The sequence below is a fragment of the Amyelois transitella genome, chromosome 3 (assembly GCF_032362555.1).
Source record: "Amyelois transitella isolate CPQ chromosome 3, ilAmyTran1.1, whole genome shotgun sequence".
In the NCBI taxonomy this organism is placed as follows: Eukaryota; Metazoa; Arthropoda; class Insecta; order Lepidoptera; family Pyralidae; genus Amyelois; species Amyelois transitella.
The window spans coordinates 12,969,646-12,991,485 of record NC_083506.1 but is presented as its reverse complement, the minus strand read 5'-3'; the positions used below and the strand labels follow the sequence as shown (position 1 = coordinate 12,991,485).

The following is a 21,840-nucleotide window of genomic DNA, read 5'->3' as shown; positions in this document are numbered from 1 at the left end:
CTAGTTCAAGAACTACGATCAATATTGGACTACAATTCCGGTAATAAAAATAATATCTAATAAAAATAAATCCGTGTGGTTCCCGGCACCAATACAAAAAGGAATAGGACCACTCCATCTCTTTCCCATGGATGTCGTAAAAGGCAACTGAGGGATAGGCTTATAAACTTGGGATTCTTTTTTTAGGTGATAGATTAGCAACCTGTCACTATTTGAATCTCAATTCTATCATTAAGCCAGTTCAGATCAGTTTTTTCAAGACTGTTGGCTCTGCCTACCCCACAAGGGATATAGACGTGCCCATATGTATGTATGGTTACACAGCCAGTTGCGTGAATATGTCGATATAATATGATGTTTGCCCTCAACGTAAGAGTATACTATGGTACATAGTGTTACTAAAGAGATATATAGTTATAAAGAGCATGGTTACACTATGCTACATAGTGTAACTATGCTCTTACGTTTTTCTTAACTTTTCCTTTGTTGAGGATGATAAGCATCCAAAACAAAGGAAAAGTTGACCTGACCGGGAATCGAACTCGATTAGATCCGACCCTGAATTTGATTTAGAGGCCTTACATTGTACAGTAATCATTGAGGATAAATGAGGAAATGCGTTGATTTAATTGATTCACTTGGCTACGCACAATTAAACATACAAAACATCGATATATGTAGGTAGGTACCTACGCAATGTAATCATAATTACGATATAAGCGGTTTTAAATGATTCGTAATTCTTCGTAGGTAAATAAGATTTTTATGACTTTCTTGACCTATTTTTCCTTTGTATTTTTCATGAAGGTGAAGTAAATTTTATAAATATTAATTCTCGGCACAAACATAAAAGAGAATAGTAGGCGATGGATTAGCAACCTATTTGAATCTCAATTCTGTCATTAAGCCAAATAGCTGAACGTGGTCGATCAGTTTTTTCAAGACTGTTGGCTCTGTCTACCCCGCAAGGGATATAGACGTGACCATATATATGTATGTATGCAATAAAATACAAACATTTCGGGCCAATTCTGTATAATCACGTGCTGTTTGTTAATTTTGGCATAAAATCTTTTTGCAACTAAACATCACTGTCCTCTTACCCATGGATGTCGTAAAAGGTGACTAAGGGATTCTTTTGAACTTTTAGTTCGATATTTTTAACTTTTAGTTTGATAGATTCTTTGACGGCCTCTGTGGCGTAGCGGTAGTACGCTTGTCTGTGTCACCGGAGGTCCCGGGTTCGAATCCCGGTCAGGGCATGATGTGAAAAGAACTTTCTCTGATTGGCCTGGGTCTTGGATGTTTATCTATATAAGTATTTATTATAAAATAAAGTATCGTTGAGTTAGTATCTCGTAACACAAGTCTCGAACTTACTTCGAGGCTAACTCAATCTGTGTAATTTGTCCTGTATATATTTATATTTATTTATTTACTTGGGATTCTTTTTAGGCGATGGACTAGCAACTTATGACTTTTTGAATCGCATTTTCATCTTTATGCCATACAGTTGAATGTATCCTTTCAGTCTTTGTAAGACTGTGTCTACCCCGTAAGTGTATATATTTGTATGTTGCCCCACAAAATATATAATGGAAATTTCATAAAAGTTACTCGTCATGTTGTGATGTGAAGGAAGATGTAGTTACAGGAATAGAAAAGGGTATGTTAAGATGGTTCGGTCATGTGGAGAGGCTGAGTGAAAGCAGGTTGACTAAGCAGATACACAAGGAGAGTGTGGAGGGAAAGGTCGGAGTGGGAAGACCTAGACGAACGTATCTTGATCAAATTAAGGACGTCCTGACAAAGGGTCAGGTCGAGAGTACCCGAAACCGCCGAGCTTGCATGAAGAGAGTTATGAATGTGTATGAAGCGAAGGCAGTATGCAGAGATCGTGGCAAGTGGAAAGATGTAGTCTCTGCCTACCCCTCCGGGAAAGAGGCGTGATTTTATGTTACGTTATGTTTCTACTCGTCAAGTCTACACACTTCGCAATCGATTTGGTCGAATTCGCTTATACCAATTAGCTTATTAGCTAGAACAAATAATTAGTTACCAGGATTTAAAACCAGCGGATAATCATCAAGCAGTTTACTCTTTACTGTGAACTTTGATTGTGAACAATGATATTGAAGTATACAATATGTATCTTATTTATAAAGACAATAGCATCTCAAGTGCTCTACGATGCATATTTTGGAAAACCATTGACTGAGGACAGGATTAATACTCTGACGTTACTTAATGCGACCAGGTTCGAAATTAAATCATGATTAATTATATTTCCAAGAGGAATTATGTAGGTGAGGACATTAACCGTGTGCCGTGCGGTTCCCGGCACCCAATACAAGAAAGAATAGGACCACTCCATCTCTTTCCCATCGATGTCGTAAAAGGTGATTAAGGGATGGGCTTACCACCTTGGGATTCTTTTTTAGGCGATGGGCTAGCAACCTGTCACTATTTGGATCTCAATTCTGTCATTAAGCCAAATAGCTGAATGTGGCCATTCAGTCTTTTCAAGACTGTTGGCTCTATCTACCCCGCAAGGGATATGAACGTGATCATATGTAAGTATGAGGACATTTAAAAGGAAATGCCTTAAATCGGAGACATTCTGAAAAGGTTGTCATAACACTCTAAGCCGACAACTTTGCATAAAAAGATTTGGCGATTGTGTATGGAAGATATGTATACACGGAAAGTGAAAAGATGTAGTATCTGCCTGCCCTTTCGTGAAATATGTTGTTTGCGGGGTAAACAGAGCCAATTGTCTTGAAAATACTGAAACGTCGCGTTCAGCTGTATGGTTTAATGATGGAATTGAGATTCAAATAGTTACAGGTTGCTGGCCCATCCCCTACTAGAAGAATCCCAAGTTTACAAGTGTTTCCCTTCGTCGCCTTTTACGACGTCCAAGAAATATGGTGTGATCCTATTCTTAAGTAACGGGAACCATACAGCATGTATGATGGTCACTTACATGACATGTCAAAAACTACATAATATGTGGTGTTTTTTGTACAGCCTACTTTCTATAGCGTATATATATAGATGGTTCGGTCATGTGGAGAGGATGAATGAAAGCATGTTGACTAAGCAGATATACAAGGAGAGTGTGGAGGGAAATGTCGGAGTGGAAAGACCTACACGAACGTATCTTGATCAAATTAAGGACGTCCTGGTAAAAGGTCAGATCAAAAGTACCTGAAACCGCCTAGCTTGCATGAAGAGAGTTATGAATGTGGATGAAGCGAAGGAAGCATGCAGAGATCGTGGCAAGTGGAAAGAGGTAGTCTCTGCCTACCCCTCCGGGAAAGAGCGGTGATTTTATGTATCTATGTATGTACTTTCTATAGCATTATTACATTCAGATTTCTGGCAGAACACAAACAGAAACATCAGAAAGACTAAATATCGTCTACTATTGTCTAATACAGCTTAAATAAATTTCTAGTCCATGCATGATATCGGTGCAGCCGTGCAAGAAGCACGAGGGTCGGCGCGTGGACGGCACCTGCGTCAACCCCAAGTACCCGTCCAGGAACGGCTCCCCCACCCCCTTTCTCAGGATGCTGCCTGCCAAATTTGGAGCAGGCAAGTCTTAAAATTACATACATACATTTGAAACCGCCGAGCTTGCATAAAAAGAGTTATGAATGTGGGTGAAGCGCAGGAAGTATGCAGAGATCGTGGCAAGTGGAAAGAGGTAATCTCTGCGTATCCCTCCGGGAAAGAGGCGTGATTTTATGTATGTATGTACACTTGATCACGTCTCTATCCATTACGGGATAGAGCCAACAGTATTGAAAAGACGGATAGGTCACGTTCAGCTGTTCGGCTTGAGTTTCAAATAGTGACAGATTGCTAGCCCCTCACCTAAAAGAAGAATCCCAAAGTAAGACTATCTCTTACTCGCCTTTTACGAGATCCCTGGGAAAGAGGTGAAGTGATCCTATTCTTCTTTTTATTAGTGATTGATGTCGGTCCATATCTTTTCCATGTCGTAAAAGGCGACTAAGGGATAGGCTATAAACTTAACATTCTTCTTTTAGGCGATGGCTTAAAAGAAGAATGTAAAGTTAGGTCGGCTAGTAACCGGTCTCTAGGTATATGTATCTTGATTCCATCATGAAGCTGCAGCCTTTCCGTCTTTTCGAGACCGTTGGCTCCATCTACCCCGCAAGAGACATAGACATGAAAGTATGTATTATATGTTGACCTAAAAACACTAGGTGGAATGCTAATTAGTTCAAATCATAAACGACATCAATTTACAATGACGAGAATAGGACCACTCCATCTCTTTCCCATGGATGTCGTAAAAGGCGACTAAGGGATAGGCTTACAAAATTGGGATTCTTTTTTTTAGGCGATGGGCTAGCAACCTGTCACTATTAGAATCTCAATTCTATCATAAAGCCAAATAGCTGAACGTGGCCATTCAGTCTTTTCAATACTGTTGGCTCTGTCTACCCCGCAAGGGACGTGACAATATGTATGTATGTAAAAACACAATCATTTTATATATGTATACAACTAAAGGCCGCCCGCGACTTCGTCCCCATGGAAACCCTATCAATCCCGCGGGAACTCCGGGATAAAAAGTAGCCTATATGTAATTCTGGGTATTCAGCTACCTACATACCAAATTTCATCGTAATCAATTCAGTAGTTTTTGCGTAAAAGAGTAACAAACATCCATTCTGACATCCTGACATACAAACTTTCGCATTAATAAATAATAATAGTAGGATGTTACAGGTAACACACTAAGACCGATGATGAACGGATCAGAACTGCCGTCAGCTCGTCTCATCCGCACGAAGATCCTGACTGAGGGGTACCATACTGATCACCATTTTAGTTATCTTCTGTCCATATTTCTTCTTGGCGCTCTTGGCGACTCCATAGATTTACGGTACACAGGTAAGAATAAGCTTAGTTTAGTTTTCTTCTGCAATTCCGTCTGGTTCCCGGCACAGCTGAACGTGGCTTATCAATCTTTTTAAGACTGTTATCTGTATCTACCCCGCAAGGGATAAAGACGTGATTCTTTTTTTTAACAATACCTGTTAAATATGCAGAATCGTTTTCTTCAAAAACTTATGTTTCGAAATGCAGCTCTTGAATATAAAGTTGCGAGAACAAAGTCTCGTAAAATATTTATTCCGCATCTTTATGTGATTGTATAGAGAGTACTTGTTGTATTACTCTATTGCGAGTCTTACAGATTATTTTTATCATTATCCTCCTAATATTGGTCACAGTTGCATCTTCACTTCTTAGTTTATTACCGCTTCTTCTACACTGACGTCTTGGAAGCGGCAATAAACTTAGTTTTTGAGTAATTCATTTGACGTCCACCAATGTTACGAAACCAAAAGATTTGACAATTATTATGTAAGCGAAATGAAGTATCCTATAATAATGAATTTGAATTTGCAGAGGCGTCGAAGTGCGCCTATGACTATGGTCAGTCAGTGAAATGCGTTAGTCAGGTTTTTACACGAAGCAACTCCCTTCCGTCCCATTTGACTTCTACAACCTTTGTAGCGAATGCGGTGCCGTGTAGTTCCCGGCACCAATAAAAAAAATAATTGGACCACTCCATCTCGTTCCCATGGATGTCGTAAAAGGCAACTAAGAGAAAGGCTTATAAACTTGGGATTCTTCTTTTAGGCGACGGGCTAGCAACCTGTAGACAGAGCCCACAGTCTTGAACAGACTGATAGGCCACGTTCAGCTGTTTGGTTTTGTGGTAGAATTGAGATTCAAATAGTGATGGGTTGCCAGCCCTTCGCCTAAAAGGTGAATCCCACGTTTATAAGCCTATCTCTTAGTCGCCTTTTTTTTACGACATCTATGGGAACGAGATAGAGTGGTCCTATTCTTTTTTTCATAAGTGCCATGAACCACACGGCACAGTTATTATGTTCTTAACTTTTCTTCGAGCCAAAATTCGAGACTTTATCTGGTGGACTAGATTTGGTAAAACAGTTCACACTTTTTAGAGGTCTCATCGGATCATTAGAATAAGATTTACCTTTTCATCCGAAAACATATGACTCTGAATGTCCGTTTTATTATGAAGGAATTATAGTATTAGACACATACTATGCAAAGGGAGAACTTGCAAAGACATATAAGACTTAGAATTTATAAAGAAATAGAGATTGATCAGGAATTTTGATAAGACATGAAATAGAAATCTCCATCAGAATCAACAAGATAGAACGACGAAGAGAGAAAGTAAACAATGCCTTACAAAAATTCGTGAATTCTTTACACATTTTTTTTTAAATACATACATACATATAGTCACGTCTATATTCCTTTCGGGGTAGACAGAGCCAACAGTCTTAAAGAGACTGATAGGCCACTATAAGCTTGGCATTGAGATTCAAGTAGTGACAAGTTGCTAACATCGCCTATAAGAAGTATCCCTAGCTTACTCTATCCCTTAGTCGCCTTTTATGACATCCATGTGAAAGAGACGGTGTGATATTTTTCTTTTGGAGCCGGAAACTACACGACACATTTTTCTAAAAGTGACCTATTTTATAGTTGTCAATAGAAAATCCATTACCGGACTTATCGCCATTGTATGGAGTCACGGAAGAGCGTTCTAGAAGCATCAGGACATTCCAAGGGGGTCTTCTGAGGTCAGAAACAAGAGACGGCATTGAGCGACCACCAGGAACAGCTGTTGAGTGTTTCTCCAATCGGAGACCCAGGGAAAATGCCTGCTATCAATTTGGTTAGTGTGTGCACAAAGATTTACGTACGCTGAGAAATCAGTATGAAAACTGTATGAAATTATACAAACATACATATGTATTAAATTATACAAATCAAGGACGTCCTGGTAAAGGGTCAGGTCAAAAGTACCCGAAACCGCCGAGCTTGCATGTAGAGAGTTATGAATGTGGATGAAGCGAAGGAAGTATGCAGAGATCGTGGCAAGTGGAAAGAGGTAGTCTCTGCATACCCCTCTGGGAAAGAGGCGTGATTTTATGTATGTTTGTATACATATGTATGATCATGTCTATATATCCCTTGCGGGGCAAACAGATCCAACAGTCTTGAAAGACTGATAAGCCACGTTCAGCTGTTTGGCTTGATGATAGGATAGAATTGAAGTGCCGTGTGGTTCCCGGCTCTAATAGAAAAAGAATAGTGTCACTCCATCTCTTTTCCATGTATGTCGTAAAAGTCGACTAAGGGATAAAGGCTTATTAACTTGTGATTCTTCTTTTTGGCGATGGGCTAATAAACTGTCACTATTTGAATCTCAATTCTATATACTAACATACATATAATCACGTCCATATCCCTTGCGGGGTAGACAGAGCCAACAGTCTTAAAAGACTGATAGGCCACGTTAAGCTGCTTGGCTTAATAATAGAATTGAGATTCAAATAGTGACAGGTTGCTAGCCCATCGCCTAAAAAAAAATACCAAGTTTGGAAGCCTATCCCTTAGTATATTAACATAAATACAAAATTAAGACATAAACATACATATGGTAACGTCTATATCCCTTGCGGGGTAGACAGAGCCAACAATCTTGAAAAGACTGAATGGCCACGTTCAGCTATTTGGCTTAATAATAGAATTGAGATTCAAATAGTGACAGGTAGCTAGCCAATCGCCTAAAAAAAAATACCAAGTTAGGGATAGGCTTCCAGCCTATCCCTTAGTCGCCTTTTACGACATCCACGGGAAAGAGATGGAGTGGTCCTATTCTTTTTTTGTATTGGTGCCGGGAACCACACGGCACAAGTAAAACACATACCTACCTATTTTTACTTTATTATATTTCAGGTGACACTTACAATTTGAACCTCATATCGGGAGGGGTTCTCGTATCCCTGATATCGTATCGAGAGCATAACAGGCTTGCCCGCAAGCTGTCTGAGATCAATCCGTGTTGGGACGACCAGAAACTCTTCGAGACTGCCAGGGAGATCCATATTGCCAGATGGCAGTTCATTTTGTATTACGAATTGATGTCTTTGGTACTTGGTAAGTACCTACATGGTAAATTATACATACATTCAGTCAGAAAAGTATCGGGAATGGATTATTTATTTATGGTTCCAAATTCAAATTTTTGTTTTTTTGTTGTTGTTAGATTGGCACAACTGTTTTCCATTTTGGCGCGGAGTTTGAGTTGCATCTGTTGTTTACATTAAATACAGTGCTATTTTTAGTTATATCATATCTAGTGTGTATTGCTAATTTCATAATGGATAAAAACATCGAACAAAGAGTTTGTCTTAAATTTTGCATTGCCAATGGAATATCGTGTTCGGAGTCACTGAAAATGTTACAGAAAGCTTACGGTGAATCGACTTTATCAAAAACTCGTGCTTATGAGTGGTACAAAGCGTTCAAAAGCGGTCGAGATGTGATGGAAGATTTGCCTCGCTCTGGTAGGCCATCAACGTCTGCAACTGAAGTTAACATCGCAAAAGTGAAGGAAATAGTGACTGAAAATCCTCATTCTACTTTGAGAGAGATAGCCACCGAACTTTCTGTATCTCACGAGTCGATCCGTACCATTTTAACTAATAATTTGGGTATGAAACATGTTGCCGCTCGGCTAGTCCCAAAAGACCTGAATTTTTTTCAAAAACTCAATCGCATGAGAGTCGCTGAGGACATGCTAGAACGAGTCAATTCCGACCCAACATTCATGAAACGCATTGTTACTGGTGACGAGACGTGGGTTTACGAGTTTGACATGCAAACTAGTCAACAAGCTTCGGAGTGGCGCCTTCCAACTGAACCGAAACCGAAAAAACCACGCCAAAGTCGTTCAAAAGTAAAAGTCATGTTGACTGTTTTCTTTGACTATCGCGGTGTTGTGCACTCGGAATTCTTGCCGGTAGGTCAAACGGTAAATAAGGAATATTATTTGAGTGTTATGCGGCGTTTAAGAGAGCAAATCCGACGAAAAAAGCCAGATTTGTGGAAAGAAAATTCTTGGATTTTGCACCATGATAATGCACCTTCGCACAAGGCCATCATTGTGAACGAATTTTTAACCAAACACTCAACAAATACCATCGAGCAACCACCATATTCACCAGATATGGCTCCAGCCGACTTTTTTCTTTTTCCTAAACTCTAATTACCACTTCGTGGCACCCGTTTTCAATCGGTAGAAGACATAAAAGAGAATTCGCGGCGAGAACTGACCTCAATTCCGGAAACAGCGTTTAAAAAATGTTTTGATGATTGGATTATTCGTTGGCGTAAGTGTATCGTTTCTAAAGGAGCATATTTTGAAAGTGATAAAATAAATTTGGATGAATAACAAACAGTTTGTGTATTATTGATCTTTTCCTGCTACTTTCTTGACAGAGTAGTACATACATACACATGGTCACGTATGTAGCCCTTGCGCGGTAGACGGAGCCAATAGTCTTGAAAAGACCGAATGGCCACGTTCAGCTGTTTGGCTTAATGATAGAATTGAGATTCAAATAGTGACAGGCTGCTAGCCCATCGCCTAAAAGAAGAATCCCGACCAGATGACGACCAGAAACTCTTCGAGACTGCCAGGGGGATCCATATTGCTAGATGGCAGTTCATTACGTATTACGAGTTGATGTCTTTGGTACTTGGTAAGTACGTAGTACATTATAGTCACGTCTTTATCCCTTGCGGAGTAGACAGGGCCAACAGTCTTGAAAAGACTGAAAGCCCACGTCTAGCTGTATGATTTGGTAAGTGTAAAAATATATATAATCACTTCTGTTTCCCTTGCGGGGTAGACATTGCTAACAATCTTGAATGGACTTATAGGCTACATTCAGCTGATTTGCTTAATGATAGAATTGGATAATGTCTTATTTTAGTACTTCGTAAACCAAACTGTATTTCATGTTTTTGTGATTTTTATAAATACATACAAGATTGAAATTTCTAGATAAGACTACATGTATGTATAAGATATAATGTTGTTTTACAGGGACAAAGAATTTGTTAGAAGTTGGCGTAATATATGACACTGACGGTTACGTGAACGATTTTGACGAGAGATTCAAACCTGGTGTTTTCCACGAGTACGCCCTGGGCATCCGGTACTTCCACACTATCCAGGATGGGAGATCCGAGTAAGGGCTCTTCATTTGCTAGCTGTGCCCGCAACTTCGTCCGCGTGGAATAGTTATTTTGGGCATCATTGTAGCCCTCAAGGAAGGATAATTTTCCCCGTTTTTTTTTTGCATTTTACTCTTTTATAATAAGGTGCAACAAACATTAAGTTAATAATTCTCTGAAGACCACACAATGTTGTTTAAAGAAAATACTTTTACCATCCATTTAGTTCTGTTCTGTTTTTTTTTTGTTTTTTTTTTTAATTGTAATTTATTACGAACGTACACAGCTTATATGACAACAAAGGAAAATATCTGGGAACGCGTACTGGTGTGGACGATATTTTACGAGCCGGCATTTACGAACTCAACAACACTGAAGCTGATCTCACCCAGGGATCGTTCCGGCAGGCGGCTGCTGGGTTTGACAAGAACATGGATCCCGATGTAAGTCACCCACTTACATTCACGTCAAAATCTCTTAGGGGGTAGACTGAAGCAACAGTTTCAAAAACACTGAAAATCCATCTCCAGTAAATTGTTCGTATTTATTTATTTCGGTGGAAAGATGTAGTCTCTGCCTACCCCTCCGAGAAAAAGGCGTGATTTTATGTTTGTATGTTATTTATTTAATTAATTGATTTCGTAAATTAGAGTATTGTGTAAATCAACATAAACTAAAGTTTGAATAACTTTATGGTATGATAAAGTTCACGAGATAAATAAAACGAGTCACTTAGTCAACGTGGATATATAAAAATAAAATTCTCCGCTTATTATTATTTATTGCCGTGTGGTTTCCGGCACCAATAGAAAAAAGAATAGGACCACTCCATCTCTTTTCCATGGATGTCGTAAAAGGCGACTCAGGGGTAGGCTTATAAACTTGGGATTCTACTTTTAGGCGACAAACTAGCAACCTGTCACTATTTGAATCTCAATTCTATCTTAAAGCCAAACAGCTGAACGTGGCTATTCAGTCTTTTCAGGACTGTAGGCTCTGTCTACCCCGCAAGGGATATAGACGTGTCCATATGTTGGTATGTATGTATGTATGTTCTCCGCTTATTATTATTTATTTTTTTATTTATTTCGAACGTATTAGCAAGTCTTTAAAAATTATCTCAATGTAATTTCAGCTTGTGGAGCGTGTTTTCGGAAGTTACCAAAGAGCTTCGGATGTGTCTGCTATAGACATCAACAGAGGTCGTGACCACGGCGTGCCCCCCTACAACGCCTACAGGAGACTCTGCGGGCTGCCCGTCGCCCGCAGGTGGGAGGACTTCAAGGAGATAAGAGAGGACGTAAGTACCACATCAATTTATTTTATTATGTTCCATACATATGGTCATGTCTATTTCCCTTGTGGGAGATAGAGCCAACAGTCTTGAAAAGACTGATAGGTCGTCGCTCGCAAGTGGGAGGACTTCAAGGAGATAAGAGAGGACGTATGTACCACATCAATTTATTTTATTATGTTTCATACATATGGTCATGTCTATATCCCTTGTGGGAGATAGAGCCAACAGTCTTGAAAAGACTGATAGGCGGGCTTCCCGTCGCCCGCAAGTGGGAGGACTTCAAGGAGATAAGAGAGGACGTATGTACAGTGGCGTAACTGTACCATTCGTGGCCCGTGGCAAATTCATCGGATAGGTAAGTTCTTAAACTGGGTTACAACCCTTTTTTTACAAAAGCTTTGAATTTTTAATATTTTTTTACTTGTGTAGGAAACTGAGTAGGTAACAAAAATTAATCAAAGACTAAAACTTTTTTTACTAAACATGTATGATAAATAAGAAATGTTGGGAGTTGGGATTCTCCTCTGACCGGGGGCCCCTTCCGGCTGGGGGCCCGTGGCATTTTGCCGACTTGCCACCCTGTAGTTACGCCACTGCATATGTACCACAACAGTTTCTATTCTATTCTAAGTTTAATTGATATTGTGAAGTTGACGTTGTTGAAGAAAATGCTGCAGTGCAGTTTGTTGCCGCTCCTTCTGCACTGACGCCTTGGAAGCGGCAGTCAACTTGGTTTTAAGTAATTTATTTGACGTCAACCAATGTTGTTAAACCATAGGTTTTGACAATTGTTAAGCGATATGAAGTATCCTATAGTAAAGAATAAAAATTTTGAATTTTTTGAATTTTTTATTTTATTATGTTTCATACATACATACATATGGTCATATCTATATCCCTTGTGGGGTAGATCGAGCCAACAATAACCAAAAGACTGAATGGCCACGTTCAGCTATTTGGCTTTATGATAGAATTGGGATTGAAATAGTGACAGGTTGCTAGCCCATCGCCTAAAAAAAGAATCCAAAGTTTGTAATCCTATCCCTTAGTCACCTTTTACGACATCCATAAGAAAGAGATGGAGTGGTCCCATTCTTCTTTTATATTAGTACCGGGAACCACACGACATAGAATCCAGAAGCTGAACTCTTTGCTAATAGCTGACAAAATCAACCTGTCACTATTTGAATCTCAATTCTATCGTTAAGCCAAACAGCTGAACGTGGCCATTCAGTCCTTTCAAGATAGTTGGCTCTGTCTGCCCCGCAAGGGATATAGACGTGACCATATGTATGTATGTATGTATTTTCGACTAACATATTTCAGAGAGTGGAGCAGCTCAAACGTCTTTACGGTGACGTGGACGAAGTAGAACTGATGCCGGCCATATACAGCGAGAGCCATATGAAAGGAGCATTCGTGGGCCCCACGCTGTTCTGCATCATGAGCCGAACTCTACTGCAGTGGAGGAAGTCCGACAGGCATTTCTTTGAGCATGGAGACTTGCCGACCTCTTTGACCTTACGTAAGAACTCTTCTTTTCAATACATACATACATACATACATAAAATTACGCCTCTTTCCCGGAGGGGTAGGCAGAGACTACATCTTTCCACTTGCTACGATCTCTGCATACTTCCTTTGCTTCATCCACATTCATAACTACCTTCGTGCAAGCTCGGCGGTTTCAATAACTCTCTTAATTTTGAAGTGTTAGTTTCCAGTGTAAATTTATTCACACTTTTGTAGGTACTTATGCGTTCCCCAGTCGATATAGCGGGCATATTTCAAATACTGAATAACTTCCAAACTCATATATTGATTTGTAAATAAAAGTTCCCGTATGTTTTCCGGCACCAATAAAAAATAGAATAGGACCACTCCATCTCTTTCCCATGGATGTCGTAAAAGGCGACTAAGTGATATGCTTATAAACTTGAGATTTTTCTTTTAGGCGATGGGCTAGCAACTTTTCATCTCTTTCAATCTCAAAAACCAAACAGCTGAACGTGGCCTATCGATCTTTTCGAGACTGTAATCTCTGTCTATCCTGCAAGGGATATATAGACGTGATTATATGTATGTATGTAAAAATTTGTTACATTCTTACCTAGCACGTAATATCAGAGTGTTCACTACACTCCCTTTCTTTGTTCCCTAAAAGAACACAGCTATAACGTCTTCAAAAATTTAGGTGAACCTCAATTTTTTCAGCCCAACTTAATGAAATCAGAAAATCCAGTGTGGCGCGTCTGATGTGTGACAGTGGAGTTAGTGTCACCAAAATACAGCGACAGGCTTTGCTCAATGCTGATGAAAAGTAAGATGTTTGTTTGTTATATCTTTATTGCATAGAAATTCGCACAGTAACAAGAAAATTGTACATAGTTATAAAAGAAACAAATCACTTGCAATGGCGGACTAATATGAATATTTTTTTGTTATTACACCATTTCAGTCTCAAGATGTGGTTCCCAGCACCAAAAAAGATGTCGTAAAAGGCAACTAAGGGATAGGCTTTTAAACTTGCGATTCTTCTTTGAGGCGATGGGCTAACAACCTGTCACTATTTCAATCCCAGTTCTGTCATCAAGCCAAACAGCTGAACGTGGTCTATCAAAATTTTTAAAACTGTTGGCTCTGTCAACCCCTCAGGGGATATAAACGTGATTATATGTATGTATTGCTGAGGATCGTGACTTCTAAATTTTGTCAACCAACTGACACCAAAATGAACAACAAAATATAATATGCCATATTTTAATACTTTTGACCAAGAATTTTGTGCCGTGTTTTGATATGTGAGTCAATAAGTCAATAGATGTCAATTTTTACAATATTTATAAGATATCGTATTACTGAATTCACTTGTAAATTTTGTTCTCAGCAACCCAATGGTTTCGTGCGAGGAAATCCCTGGTATTGACCTGGAAAAATGGAAGGACAACAAATGCTATAAAGAAGATCAAACAAATAATGATGTCCACGCCGCTGTTAATGGAAAATATGATTTGAGCTATCCGGAAGATATTTGGAGTTCATATGTTCAAAAGAAATGATTTCTCAATAAGAATATTTGAAGTTTCCAAAACTACTTATCACTAACACTTAGAAATCAGATTTGAATATCTATATTACTTTGATTTAATGTTGGCCTTAACACTTTAATTTTTTTTTAATAAAACCTCAAGCTTTCATAGTGCAGTTAGCCACCTGATTTCAAAACCTATCATCGGTAGAACCTTAGTTAACAATTTGATCAAAGCAATACACCGATATAATGTTGGCCTTCTATACCTTAATTTTTTTAAATCTCATGCGTTCATTGTGCATTCAGCCCCCTAATTTCAAATCCTATCTTCGTTAAAACTACATATACATATGGTCACGTATATATCCCTGGCGGGGCAGACAGAGCCAACAGTCTTGAAAAGACTGAATGGTCACATTCAGCTATTTGGCTTAATGATAGAATTGAGATTTAAATAGTGACAGGTTGCTAGCCCATCGCCTAAAAAAGAACCCCATGTTTGTTAGCCTATCCCTTAGTCGCCTTTTACGACATCCATGGGAAAGAGATGAAGTGGTCCTTTATTTTATTGGTGCCGGGAACCACACGGCACCCGGGAACCACACATTAAAACAATATTAGCGATGATCAAAATATTTCACCTGTATTATAATAGAAGAGGCATGTTAACAGTGAAATTCGAACCCAGCACCGCTCGCTTAAAAATCCTTTTTCAACTCTACCAACGATCACGATATAAATATTTCTTCCGTGCCTTCCTTAAATTTTCTATAGCAAGAAACTAACCCTTCCCATTACGTTACATCCCTTAATATTTTAACAATGTCAAGGGTGCCCGCCGCAAGTATTCATGAGATGCAAAAAGTTCAGTTCGAATATTTGGCTAGTCCTTGGCTTTTTGTAAGCTCCGGAAAGCTTCCTGGTACACTTATAATTATGAGAAACATTGTTAAGAGCCTTACATACATGAGGCTTCTGAAGTATTATCTTTTTTATGGAACTTATTGATGTGACAATGACTTGTGACGATTAATTCTCAGCTTTATAATACAACCCTTGAAAATGTGGACGAGATATCTTCATTTCTTTCCAGTAGATGTGAACAAGTGCCGTGTGGTTCCCGGCATCAATACAAAAAAAGAAGAAGCACTCCATCTCTTTCCCTTGGATGTCGTAAAATACGACTAAGGGGTAAGCTCACAAACTTGGGATTCTTTTTAGGCGATGGATTAGCAACCTGTCACTATTAGAATCAAAATTCCATCATTAAGCCAAACAGCTGAACGTGGCCTATCAGTATTTTTAAGACGTTTGGCTCTGTCTACCACGCAAGGGATATAGACGTGATTATATGTATGTATGTACGGTTAAAATTTTATGAATCTGTGTTTTAGTGTGTGTGTAAAAAAATGTGGAGGGAAAAAGGTCTAGGGGCTGTAGTCCAAAGCGATGGTCGGATCAGTTCTCTTAGAGGTTGGAAACACTAATCAACGCCGCGCTACACCAAGCGACGGATCGCAGCCAGTGGAAACTGTTGGTTGACAGAGTCAGGAGTCACGATACTCAGTAATACATACATACATATGGTCACGTCTTTATCCCTTGTGGGGAAGACAGAGCCAAAAGTCTTGAAAACACTGAATGGCCACGTTCAGCTATTTGGCTTAATGATAGAATCGAGATTCAAATAGTGACAGGTTGCCAGCCCATCGCCTAAAAGAGAATCCCAAGTTTGGAAGCCTATCCCTTAGTCGCCTTTAACGACATCCACGGGAAAGAGATGGAGTGGTCCTATTTCTTTTTTGTATTGGTGCCGGGAACCACACGGCACTCAGTTATGAGTAACCGATTAAGAAGAGAGAGAGTGTGTGTGCGTATAGCCTCTCTTATCATGTTGCTCTTAAAGGATGTCATTTCACACTGGTCGCGTTTTCTCAATACACATTTTCGCTTAAATTTTTCTCATAAACTATTTACTGACATTGAAGGGCGGTCAAGGGACGATCGTAAACAATAATGTCCTTTTGTTATTACTCATGTTTTGGCTAACGCCTGCCCGAGTGATTTTCATAAACTTTTCTATCACCGCAAAAATAGACTTTGCGGTAATAAATCGAGGAATGATACATACATACTTAATCACGTCTTTATCCTTTGCGAGGTAGACAGAGCCAACAGTCTTGGCAAGACTGATAGGCCACGTTCAGCTGTACGGCTGATATTCAAATAGTGACAGGTTGGCAGCCTATTGCCTGAAAGAAGAATCTATCTCTATCTTATCTTGAGGTAGTAATATTTTTTAGTTTTGTCACTTTATTTAATATTCAATTCAATATCTTTATTATTTATCATAAAGTGTATCAGTAAAATACAGTTACTTTATAAAAGTTACTTATTACTTAATATTATCACTACATAGTATAAAACAAAGTCGCCCATTTTGTCTGTAGTCCCTTCGTATGCATAAAACTTTAAAACTACGCAACGGATTTTGATGCGGTTTTCACTAATAGAAAGAGTATTTTCTCCGACAGGTTTTTATATATAATTGAAATACATTGAAACTATATTAGCTGAGTTATAGCGATTTATGTCCAAGAAGTCAGAAAAAAAATCTAATTGAAGATTGCATTTGTGCGTGCGCCGCTTATACCGTTGGATACAAGTAAGAACAATGTATAGCAAAAACATTGGTCTTTATTAGTTCTACAAAAAAGTCCGCGATGACATATATCCAGCTTTTTTATTTAAGTCACAAAAACTACTTTTCTGTATTAAAAAAACATTTAATTCGTTGGGTGATGTTTAACTGGTGATATAACCAATAATACATATATCCTTATCAAAATAAGTAAGTTCATCATCACGAGCATTTAATTTAGATTATTTTTGCAGTTTACAGTGTGTTATTTAGACATATAGTTTAGGAGATATCACGATATTAGTATTGCGGCACGGTACGGGCCGGCCGCGGCGGCGGGGGCAGCGTCCCTATAAATAGCGCGTCGGCGGCAGCAAGAAAATAATAGTTAGATGTATATAACAAAAGTAGGTAAGTACATAAAAAAAAACAAAAAATATAAAAAAACGGTACATAAAAAATAAATAATATTAAAAAGTAGGTACTACGACTTTGATCTATACATATAAGACAAAAAAAAATCTGTACATTACTTAAATATTTTTTCCAAAAACTGATAGGGGGGGCGATCAAAGAAGAGTCACAGAAACCAAAAAACATTTTAATATTTTAAACGCGGTTAAGGGAAAGAAGTTATTGTGAATTGAAAATTAGTATCCAATATGTGTTGGTGCGTTGACTGTATTTGTCGAAGTAGCGGGATACACGCAAACGAAGTTGCGCGGGTCAGCTAGTATCTTAATAAACGTTGAACCGAATTTATTAAATCAATTAGGTAGCTCGAAAGCCATCGCGTCACAAACATATCTATAAATATCAATGCTTATATTCAAATAAAGGAATAAAAGAAGAGATTCTTAGATCAACTACCATTACAGCAATTCATTCAGCAAAGAAAAAAGATAGTTCTTTATTAAACATTCCCAGTACGATCCAAAAAGGATAACCAAGTCAACGAAATAAAGGAATGGGATTTGAGAAATGAAGTAGCTTGTCATACAAACTCCGAAACTAATGGACGAACCTTTATATAAGGGCCGCAAAACAGGCAGATTCTCAATCATTGTCAACCTCTCTAATCATAATAAATTATTTTCTTTTTATTTTTGTTGTAGATTGAAATCTATACTAATATTATAAAGCTGAAGAGTTTGTTTGCTTGTATGTTTGTTTGTTTGAACGCGCTTATCTTAGGAACTACTGGTTCGAATTGAAAAATTCTTTTTGCGTTGAGTAGACCATTTATCGAGGAGGGCTTTAGATTATAAAACATTACGCTGCAACTATAAGGAGCAAAGAAATAATGGAAAATGTGAAAAAAACGGGGAATAATTTTCATCTGTAAGGGCTTCAATGATGCTCAAAATAACTATTCCACGCGGACGAAGTTGCGGGCACAGCTAGTTAGAGATAAATCATTATTTGGCGACTATTTATTGGTTTATTCCACTTCCTTTCACTTCCTTTCCACTCTTTTTATGTTGGACCATGGGATCAAGCGAGCGGTCTCTATTTTTTTTTTCTTTTGCCAAAGTGCTGCTTTGACATTAATATAAAAAAATAGAGACCCAATTTTGGTTATAAACCAGAGACAGCCCAATTCGCAAGGCTGTCTAAGATTCTTACTGTTCTGATTATTGGTGTACAGCAAGATAAAATTGATTTGAAATATTATTGTATCGATCCATAATGTTATCGCCCTATAACAATGGCTCTTAAGATAAATAAGTTTGTACAAGTACTGGATTTAACAGATAACTGGATAGGTAAAGACGGTTGTTTCAATTTAGATGAAATGCTAATGTTTTATTTTACGATAACAAATATTAATTTAACTGGCTGTAGAATCGGCATGACTGGAGCAAGGCGTCTTTTTGAGAATATTCATTTTAAAACAGTAACTTATAAAATTAAACTTCTCTGAAAATGAGCTTGGACAAGGTGTTGAATTTTTTGCTAGCGCTATACTAAACGGCGCTTAATCAAAAATGTGAACCTCAGCTTAAATAATATTGCTGGCAAATCGCTCACTGCTTTATCGGATGCTTTTGAAACTAATAACAAACTTACTTGTACTTATTTTTAGTACAAATATACATATATCACTTCTCTATAGACGTGATAATATATATTATAATTGTCTGTGACACCGGAGGTCCCGGGTTCGAATCCCGGCCAGGGCATGATGAGAAAAGAACTTTTTCTGATTGGCCTGGGTCTTGGATGTTTATCTATATAAGTATTTATTATAAAATATAGTATCGTTGAGTTAGTATCTCGTAACACAAGTTTCGAACTTACTGCGCGGCTAACTCAATCAGTGTAATTTGTCCCATATACTCGTATATTAAAAAAAAAATATATATATATTTGTTCTAAAAATCTCTTATTTCGTGGGTGGAACGAATGGCTCGCAGGATTCAAGGCACGTCGCAGTCCGCATATTTTTATTGACCGGTGACTGAGCAGTGGAAAAACACGGCCCTTTAATGCCCCGAGAAGACCGCATGAATTGTAAAGCACTAAGTTATTAACGTCTGCAATCGATCGGTTAATAGATAACTGGACGCAATAGACTTCAAAAAAATAATTATAAAAGAGCTTTTATTTAAGTGCCCTAAAAAGATTAATTTGAAATACCTGGTTGACTGGAAGAATCCCTCATAGGGATAAGTCCGCCCTTGTACGTCGTTATTTTTAATGTTTTTTTTTTTATGTATTACTTATAATTTGTTATGTACAATAAAGAATTTACAAACAAACATACAAGATTAAAATTAAATTTTAAATCACATTAAGCACATTCATGTATGATTTTCAAGAATTGATAATAGAAGCTGCTACCAGCTGCTTTCATAAACGAATGCGTATACGAAATTTCAAGTCACAGCAGTTGAATATTGAGGAGTTCCATAATTAATTAATGAATGAGTGAATGCGTATACCTACAAAATCATATCCCCGCTATTTACCGCTGAGGAGATTTCTCGTACGGAGCCGATCCTCGCAGCAGCATCAGGTCACGATTATGATCAACATGCATTGTCATCGGTTCTGGACCAGCATGCAAAATTTCAGCTTATTTGGATACTGGGAAGTGGGTCAAATTAAAGTTGAAAGTTTGTTAACATACAAGTCAAACTAAATAACTGATAGGCCACGTTCAGCTGTTTGGCTTAATGATAGAATTGAGATTCAAATAATGACAGGTTACTAGCTCGCCTACAAGAATAATCCCAAGTTTATAAGCTTATCCCTTAGTCGCCTTTTACGACATCCACGGGAAAGAGATGGAGTGGTCCTGTTACGGCACGGCACACGGAAAAACAAGTTAAAGAAATGGAATAACATCTTTTTGGTTATAGTTTAAGATGTATTGTAAATGTAAAGGGATAGGCTTACATACGTACTTGGGATTCTTTTTTAGGCGATGGGCTAGCAACCTGTCACTATTTGAATCTCAATTCTATCTTAAAGCCAAATAGCTGAACGTGGCCTATCAGTCTTAACAAGACTGGTGGCTCTGTCTACCCCGCTAGGGATACAGACGTGATCATATTTGTATGTATGTATGTATTGTAAATTCCGGACAAGATTCGTGTATGCAAGTGACTATTAATACGAGGTCGAGTCGTGTAGCTCTCGGCAAACAAGGAATGTTCCGTGGTTCCCGCAGATATTGGCCGTGTCTCCAGGATCGTAGAATTTGGAATATTGATAACGGATGTGGTATTTTTAAATCCTGATATCCTACTAATATTATAAATGCGAAAGTTTGTCAGTATGGATGTTTGTTACTCTTTCACGCAAAAACTACTGAAGCGATTACGATGAATTTTGGTATGTACGTAGCTGAAGACCTGGAATAACATATAGGCTTTTTATCCCGGAGTTCCCACGGGATTGAAAGGGTTTCCATGCGAATGAAGTGGCGGGCGGCCTCTAGTAATCCTTACTTACAAACTTACAATAAGGACTATGTCCCTAGCGGCGTAGACAGAGCAAACAGTCTCGAAAAGACTAATAGACCATTAGTTGTTTGGCTTTATAAATATAGACGTGACTATGTATTAGAAAGTTAGAATTGAGGCTTTGACAAAATCCAAGATATATGCTATTATCTTGATCAAATCTGAAACGTTGAACACATTAAGAGCACTCTTTATCCGTAAAACTTTAATGAAAATATGAATAAAATAATGCAGAGGAATGGTCGGCTCATGACAAGTTGAAACAAGTAGACTCTGCCTACCACTCCCGAGGAGACATATGACTTTATATACATATATTGCATCTAGTCCAAACAAGATTGATCTGAGTGTAAGTATCGTCATAATTTCGAGTGTAATGCTTTACCGCATCTATTCATATTTTTGTTCTATGTTGTCCTGGTACTCCCTGAAATCGATACTATTTCCAGAATGTCGGGAATGAAATCTGGCGTTTTATTAACAATGGACTAGTTACCCTTCGTCAGTGCCCTGTCTATGACGCTCTTGTTATCTTCTGTTCTCTAATGCTAGAAGAATAATGAAATAAGTGTGATTCAGCCTGGTAACTGTAACTGATAATACCTATCTACGCTAAGAATCTGCGTATTTACATACATACATACAACATAATATGGTCACGTCTATATCCCTTGCGGGGTAGAATTGAGATTCAAATAGTGACAGGTTGCTAACCCATCGCCTAAAAGAGAATCCCAAGTTTGTAAGCCTATCCCTTAGTCGCCTTTTACGACATCCATGGTAA

General features: G+C 38.3%; 1 protein-coding gene and 1 long non-coding RNA gene across 2 annotated transcripts; one reads left to right on the top strand and one right to left on the bottom strand.

Moving 5' to 3' along the window:
• The first annotated feature begins 2,126 nt into the window (after positions 1 to 2,126).
• On the top strand, positions 2,127 to 14,472 carry LOC106132968 (peroxidase-like). The gene is made up of 11 exons (XM_060949048.1): positions 2,127 to 2,257; positions 3,461 to 3,600; positions 4,768 to 4,932; positions 5,452 to 5,478; positions 7,831 to 8,031; positions 9,986 to 10,130; positions 10,403 to 10,559; positions 11,252 to 11,416; positions 12,740 to 12,938; positions 13,628 to 13,733; positions 14,301 to 14,472. Exons 1-11 carry the CDS (start codon positions 2,127 to 2,129, stop codon positions 14,470 to 14,472), a joined length of 1,608 nt encoding a protein of 535 aa, XP_060805031.1.
• A 2,651-nt stretch (positions 14,473 to 17,123) lies between these two features.
• On the bottom strand, positions 17,124 to 17,638 carry LOC132903309 (uncharacterized). The gene is made up of 2 exons (XR_009657378.1): positions 17,589 to 17,638; positions 17,124 to 17,435 (listed from the first exon to the last, which is right to left on the bottom strand). It is a non-coding gene; the product is annotated as an uncharacterized LOC132903309 (long non-coding RNA).
• Between the last annotated feature and the right edge of the window lie 4,202 nt (positions 17,639 to 21,840).